Here is a 7,671-nt window from a genome sequence, read left to right on the forward strand (position 1 = left end):
TTATTCCTTCAATAATACAAAGAAGGAGCTGTCAATTTATAGTAAATTTATTGGCAAATATCTGAATTTCATAGATCACAGACATCACAAATTGTGACTACTAACTAATGAATTGTAACTGGGAACGTTATGGTTTTACAACTTTGTTTTTTACTTTCTTTTGGGGAAAAGATGCTTCATGGAAAACATGTCATGGTCCGTGTTGGTGGAGGCTGGGATACTCTTCAAGGATTTTTGCTTAAATATGACCCCTGTCGAATATTACAGTTTGCTACACTAGAACAAAAAATTCTAGCGTTTCAAAAAGGCGTTTCTAATGAAAATGTGCCTGATTCACCTGCCAGGACACCCCAGCCTCCTGAAATGAATCCGATGTCAGCAGTTAGCATGATTCAGAAAGAAAAATCAAAACCGGGCACGCCAGTTGGTATTCCAAGGAGCAAAGAAAAGCTGCCAGCACCTCCCCTGAAAGGAGGTCACCCGGGCTCCGTGTCAGTCCGTTCAAAAACGCCACATCCCCCAGCAGCATCTTCTCATCTCAAACTCAAATCTTCAAAAGGCACAGCAAAGACGCCACAGGCTCCTTCCCACAATGCAGCGTCTTCACTTGCTCCTTTAACTTTAGGAGGTAAAAGCACTTCGTCCCCGGCCTTACCAAGAACTGCACCTTGTGGATCTGAGGCATTGAGAAAATGTATCTCATCACCCAACACCCCGAAGGCCAAGTTTACTCCAGCCCAGAAATCAAGAGATGTGCCTGATTCTACACTTTTGCCAAATAAGTTTTCAGGAAAAACGCAACTAAAGCATTTAAAACACAATCATATATCCTCCAGGGATAATACAGTATATCACTCAGCTGCACATTTGAATTCATCACCAAAGTGTCCGAAGCTACCTAAACCTTCTCCTTCTGTCCAGTCCCCTGCAGAAATGACGAAACCCAGTTCCAAAACCGTAACCCCAGGTCTAGGAACACGGTCTCAGCCTTCAGACGGAGCCCCGCAAGCAGGGGCAGTGCCAGCACAGAAACTTAAGTCAGCCTTGAACTTAAACCAGCCACTTTGTGTATCCTCAGTCACTCCTGCAGAAGCACAGGAACCGAAAGATAAGAAGGTAGTTTCATTTGCCAAAAAGCAGCCTCAGAAGACAGGACCCGGCTCCTCCAAGTCCCCTGGTCGCACCCCGCTCTCCGTCGTGAGTCTTCCCCAGTCTTCTGCCAAAGCACACGCGGTGTCGAAGGCAGCACAGACTGCCACCAGGGGCCCGCATTCAGCCAGAGGGCCTCCCAAAGGTGGCAAAGCCCCAGCTCCCACCAGGAAACCACCCTCATCTGTTAAGGAAGCAGTGAGTGGGGATAAAAAGCCAACTGCAAAGAAAAAGGAAGGTGATGATCACTATTTTGTTATGACTGGAAGTAAGAAGCCTAGGAAATAAATACAAATGTGCCATTTAAAAAAAACAACACAGAAAAAGAAGAGAGTGAATGTGTTAGCTTCACAAGATAAAAGGTTCTGTTTGTGCTTGTCCAAATTGGTTTAGACATTAAGTCCAGTAGTATGGGGGTGCAGGTTGGGATGGTGCTAGGGGTGGTGAGGAGAGGGCTCATCAGAATTCCAGATCTGAGGTCTCCATATCTTGAGGCAGGCAGCTGTAAAATTGCCACAAGGTTCATATGAATAATAGAATCTTTGTTAATGTCTGCCCTTTAAGGGGACTGTAAAGTGAAATAACACTACTACAGCTATAACTACGGTTGCTATATTTTTAAATATTAAGTATAGGTTTATATTTTTATAGAGAGGTTGCATACCTGCTAGTAGCAACGGTGGTGCTTTTAATATTAGCTGCTGCATTTTAGTAAAATAGCAACAGTTTGGCACTTGTCTTTCAAAAGGCACCTAACTTTATTTTCTGATCAGGATTGTCTGATCAAACAGCACTAAGTACCAATGGCTGCCGCTCATTAAGTTGGTGTTATTCTGGGTTTGGTAAATTTTCTTACTACTTTTTTTTAAGCTTCCCAAATCAGAGGGAACTGATTTTTAAATATATATATATATATATATATATATATATATATATATATATATATATAATTTGATTTCAGAGAGGAAGGGAGAGGGAAAGACAGATAAAAACATCAATGATGAGAGAGAATCATTGATTAGCTGCCTCCTGCATGTCCCTCACCTGGGATTGAGCCTGTAACCCAGGCATGTGCCTTGATTGGCTATTGAACTCATGACCTACTGGTTCATAGATCAATGCTCAACCACTGAGCCACTCTGGTCCAGTGGGAACTATTTTTTAACCGACTTATTAACATTGGTAATATTTTGTTACCAGTATTTTTGGTTTAAAAAAAGAAACAAGTTAAGGTATTGAAAGGTCAACAGAAATTTAGTAAAATCTAAGTTTTTATATATTATTTATAAGAATTTATGCATTTCATTTTAGATGGATGTTGTGCAGTGGGAAAGGGGAAACTGATTTAGTAGCTTTTAGCATATTGAAAATATTTTTAATAACGTAATTTCCTACCAGTGCAGATATGAATTTTTACATTAATATAACATCAGAATTACATTTTAACAGTCTTAAAGTTAAGGCAATAAAGAAGCTTAGAATGGTGCTACATAAAAATTCTTTCATGTGGTTATTTTTCTTTAGAAGGCACAATGCCAGCTTTAATTAGATTCTTCCAACTACATTAATTTTCTTTTATAAATCATGCTGTCTTCAGTTTTGCAATAACAAGTAACAGTTTATATGCAACATTTTCTGCTCTGTAGTCAGATTCTTCAAAGAATAGATCATGTATTACCGCAGAGACTCCATCAATCTAAGATGATGTTGTAAATTGCTTTCTAAGAGATTGTGAATATTTAAAACATTAATGTACTTTCAGAAGTTTTAGGGGTATTTTTAATAACTTTACAGTATTATCAGTTATTATATTCAATATTGAGGTTTGTGTTTCTCTATTTTAAACTGTAATGTGTTTTCTAAGGAAAAATAATGGTTTACACGAATGTGCAATCAGAGAATAAGCATCTTAAGCTGACTACTAATGCTGTATAGATTATAAAGTAAGAAAACTGTATAAAACTAATGACCTTTTGTTTGAGGTATATAGTTAAAATAAAAAATATATGCAAGCTAGTTTTGGGGATAATTAATGCTTTTCTTCATAAAAGAGACAGTCACCAAATATTTGGCTTAGTTCTGTTGATCTGGGCATTGAGAGATAACATGTACATCTTTGGAAAGTGAAGTCAATGTTCAAGAAATGATAGAAGCTTAGAAGCTTCCATTTTTAATGATCAGTAATATTTAATGCATCTTTCAAAGAGGAAGAATTTTACCTTTCAAAGAAGAAGAAGGAGTTTATTTCCTTGTAAGAGGAAACAATACTTCTATATAAGTAACTTCTAGAATTAAAAAAAAGTAAATGATATTATAGCCAAGCTATGAATCTAAGTAAATTTTACAATATGTGAACTTTTGTGTTAAGAGTCTTCAGGAATATGAGTATCCCAGACACCTCGCATAAATTCCAAGAATTATGTGTGTTTTTTAAAATTGGAAATTCATTTGTAAATAGCCTTATTTTTCATTAGTAGGGAATTTCTCCATTTATAGTCATGTTGAATGAATTTTATCCTAAAATAAAGGTTTTTTGAAATAATGCCTGAAAGATACTTTCTTCAAATTTATTTTCAAATGCTGTTAAAGAAGAGCTAGTGTCTCTAATCATTTTCACAATTAAAAAAATATATTGCTGAAGTTGGAAAGAAGTTTTTATTTCTTTTTAATAATAGTGCAAGATTATAAAAGCAATTTTGTGTTTAATATTTAATAAGTTAATATTAAGCTTAAATTACTGAAGTAACTAGAAGAAGAAATGTGTACTTTCAAAAAAGAATGGAATAAGGTTTTTTTTTGCTATGTTAACATGACTAATATATCCAATTAATCTTCAGAGGAACATGAAATTCTGATTGTTTTTACATTGTTTGGGCTTACACTAGGTGTTTAATGCTTATATCTTCAAAATGCCTTGATAAATTAGATTTCCTCTAACTTTCCTCCCACAGTGAGTTTACAGTTCTTACTGGATGAGGGAGATTTCTTGAGCAAAGAAAATTACTGTTCCTTCTGCAGTCTATTTATCTCTGTGATTTTAAAGTCTATTACTTCTTTAAAAGGCTTCCATAGCAGGCTGTTATGTTTTGATACATTCTTACATCTGGGTTCACATACTGACTCTATTTGAATACAAATTTGTGTAATTCTTTCCTTGTGCCAGCAGTTTTTGTATCAGATTTATATTTTCTCAAGTATTAAAAGTAAGCATATATAACCAAGTTCTCAGTTTGTTTTCTTTATGTGTTCTGATCACTTGGTTCATGTGAGAAATTGCATATATGAAGCATTCATAAATTTGAGAATAGCTTTAATTTTATTGCTATTTAAAATGCCCTCCTTATACTTGTGGAACTTACTTCACTGCACCAGGAGATTAAAAGGTTTCACCATTAAGTAACAGTATTTGATCCCCAAGTTGCTGTATTTGTTAAAAGTTTGCCTCAGTATGGCTAGACTCATATTTATTAATCTGAGTTAATTTATCAGTTCTTAAAGCAGAATTCTATAGATCACACAATTATTGTATTCACAGAAAGCTACTGATAATAGGAATTTTCAATTTCTATAAGTCTGTTTTAATGTAAGTTCAGTACAGTGAGAATAGTCTTGAAATACTATATTTTTCCTATGTTCATGACCAGAGCAATTATAAAAAGCAGTTAATTCACTACGTACTCCTTGTGATGTTTCCAAAAAAAAAAAAAAAAAAAGAAAAAGAAAAACAGTATGTAGGTAAAATATTTATTAAACTTTTCTAACCATTTGTGAATGTAAAATTTTTAAACTTATCTTATGAAATTTTGGGTAATAGGAAAATATTAACAAATTTTTTTCAGTAAATCTAGAAATATGAAGACATGTTTTCTTAAATTTAAGCTGCTTTCCTATAGATCTACTATTCTTGTAGAAAAGCACAGTAAGACTTGACCTTGAAGAAATAATACACACAAAGATTTAGCTATAAGTGTGTTAATCATAGCACATCATTAATATTGATATGACCACAAGATAGAAGACCATGCAGCCATTAAAAATTATGTAGGCCTTGATTTATTTAGAAACAATCATGTATGGTGATGAAGGGGTTTGTTTTGAGAGATTGTAGTGATAAAGTATTAACATATAATATTTCTTAATTTTCTGTATTTGGCCAGGAACAGCACACTACTAATTGTGTGATTTGTGGGCACATAACATGTATTATCTACTATAATTAACACCTTTTAATTTAATAGGACCAACTTTCTTAAGTGTTTTTTGCTAAACTATCTCACAAGTTATATTGGAATGAATGAATATAATAGGTATAATGGATTAGAGTTGGGTATCTGTTGAGGACCTCTAGTGGTCAAATGTTGCAGTGTTGAAACACTGTACTCAAATCACCATTTACTAAAACTTACTGAATTACAGGAGATAAAAAGGAATAAGACAGTCATCACATTCAAGAACCTTGGGTTTATATAGCACTTTGCAACTCACAAGACACTTAATTACAATAACATCCAGTGTTCTGAACAATTCTATGGGATAGTAAGAATGATCTTCCTTGGAGTATAAGCACCATAAAGGCAGGAACTGCACCTGTTTTATTTACCACTGTGTTCCCAAAGCCTAAACCAATGCCTGGCACATACTAAGCATTCAGTAAATATTTGTGAACAAATGAATGAACTCTTTTTGTAGATGAGGAAACTAATGCTCAAGAAAGTCAAGAATAAATATAAAAATTCTAGATTGACTAATTGAATTTTATTTAAAGGATATATTTATTTATACCTATTTATACTTTTCCACAAACTTGATTTGTTTTTAAGATGATGTGATAAAGAAAATAGGATTTGCATTTTAAGAAAATCCATTCTGCCTTTTCTTTATTTCTTCTGAGAAAAGTCTTGATTTAACTGTTTTTAATTACCCTTTATTTTAAATCTTCTAAGCTTGAATATATTTAGAGATTAGTGTATTCTTATATTTTTTTACATTCTCACCTGAGGCTATGTGTGTGTTTTTAATTGACGAGAGAGAGAGAGAGACATCAATAAGTTGCTTCTGTATGCACCCTGACCGGGGATCGAACCCACAACCTAGGCATGTGCCCTGAGTGGGAATCAAACCCATAACCTTTTGGTGTATGGGATGATGCTCCAACCAACTGAGCCACCTGGCCAGGGCTCATGTTTTTAGTTTAACATTTATAAAGCACTTAACTACGTTCAAAGCATTGTTCTTGGAATAATGAATTGCTGAATCAAATCCTCTGTAAATTTTGCTGGTTGATAAATGAAAAGAGAAAAATAAATCTAGCATGAAATAATTATATTAGCAATTAAGATAATTTTTCTGACAGGGCAATGGAAATAGATATTGGTAAAAGATATGACTGTAGGTGGCCCTAGAACTTCTGCTTTAAAAACCATCCTATATAATACAAGGCTAATATGCAAATCATCCGAGAGGCAGAACAACTGGTCCCTATGACACGCACTGACCACTAGGGGGCAAACACTCAATACAGGAGTTGCCCCCTGGTGGTCAGTGCGCTCCCACAGCCCAGAAGCCGGGCTCACGGCTAGTGAGCTCAGTGGCAGTGGCAGGAGCCTCTTCTGTCCCTGCAGCAGTGCTAAGGATGGCCGACTGTGGGCCTAAGCCATCAGTCGGACTTCCCCCAAGGGCTCCCGGACTGCAAGAGGGGGCAAGCTGGGCTGAGGGGCCCCCCTGAGTGCACAAATTTAGTGCACCAAGCCTTTAGTTTAAAAATAAGTGAGCAGGTTTCTATGCATCTTGTAAAAGGAATAAATAAATTTCTCTCACACAGCCCTGAAAATGTGGTAAAAGTTATGTTATGCCGGTCCCTCCAATAATTCATTGCACGTGTTAGTTGCACGGGAGCCCAATTAGAAGCCGGGGAAGAATAGGCCAAACTGTGGCACACATTGGGAGGGTGAAACATGACATTTAAAATTTTAATCCTAAGCACTGAGATAAGGTGAAAGTAAGTGCCTTTAAGTAGCAATTTGCAGTAGTTTCCATTTATATTAAGCATCAGCAGAAAACATTTTTGGAGTTCATGAAGTCCCAGGTATCCTTACAGGTTAAAAAAATCAACCTGCTGAGAATGAGAGCCTTTGAAATCAATGAAGCTCAAAGGGCACCTTAAGAAGCGATAGTTTGGAGCCTTCAGAGGACATTCTAGCAGGAGAGTCACTATTCTTTTGACTTGACCTTCTCTTTCCCCCACACCTTCACCCAACTCACAGTGGGAACTTCCAGTCCCTCCAAGCCTGGGTTGGATGCCTCCAGAGCACTTTCTTCCCAGCTGACATTTTTCCTGTCCTTGCATTGCACTTAGACTAATTCCCATTTACTTATCTAAATCCCTCATCAAACTTCAGATGGGTACTTCCGTGTCTCACTTGTTCACGATTGCATCTTCTGCGTTTAATGTCTAAATGTTTGTGGAGGAAAGGAAGAAGGAAGGGAAATATCCTTTTACTGATGGAAATAAGCATCAGTGTG

General features: G+C 35.9%; 1 protein-coding gene across 1 annotated transcript in view; it reads left to right on the forward strand.

Annotated features, from left to right (window-relative positions):
• The window catches only part of GAS2L3 (growth arrest specific 2 like 3), a 31,127-nt gene extending 29,147 nt beyond the window's left edge, over positions 1-1,980 (forward strand). Inside the window, exon 9 of the mRNA XM_070407942.1 lies at positions 172-1,980. Coding sequence (XP_070264043.1) covers positions 172-1,437 — 1,266 coding nt within the window. The 3' untranslated portion in view covers positions 1,438-1,980. The remainder of the gene's footprint in view (positions 1-171) is intronic.
• The last annotated feature ends 5,691 nt before the right edge of the window (positions 1,981-7,671 follow it).

This window comes from Myotis yumanensis, unplaced genomic scaffold (genome assembly GCF_028538775.1).
Source record: "Myotis yumanensis isolate MYYU_CA2020_CCGP unplaced genomic scaffold, mMyoYum1.0.hap1 SCAF_3, whole genome shotgun sequence".
Classification (NCBI taxonomy): domain Eukaryota; kingdom Metazoa; phylum Chordata; class Mammalia; order Chiroptera; family Vespertilionidae; genus Myotis; species Myotis yumanensis.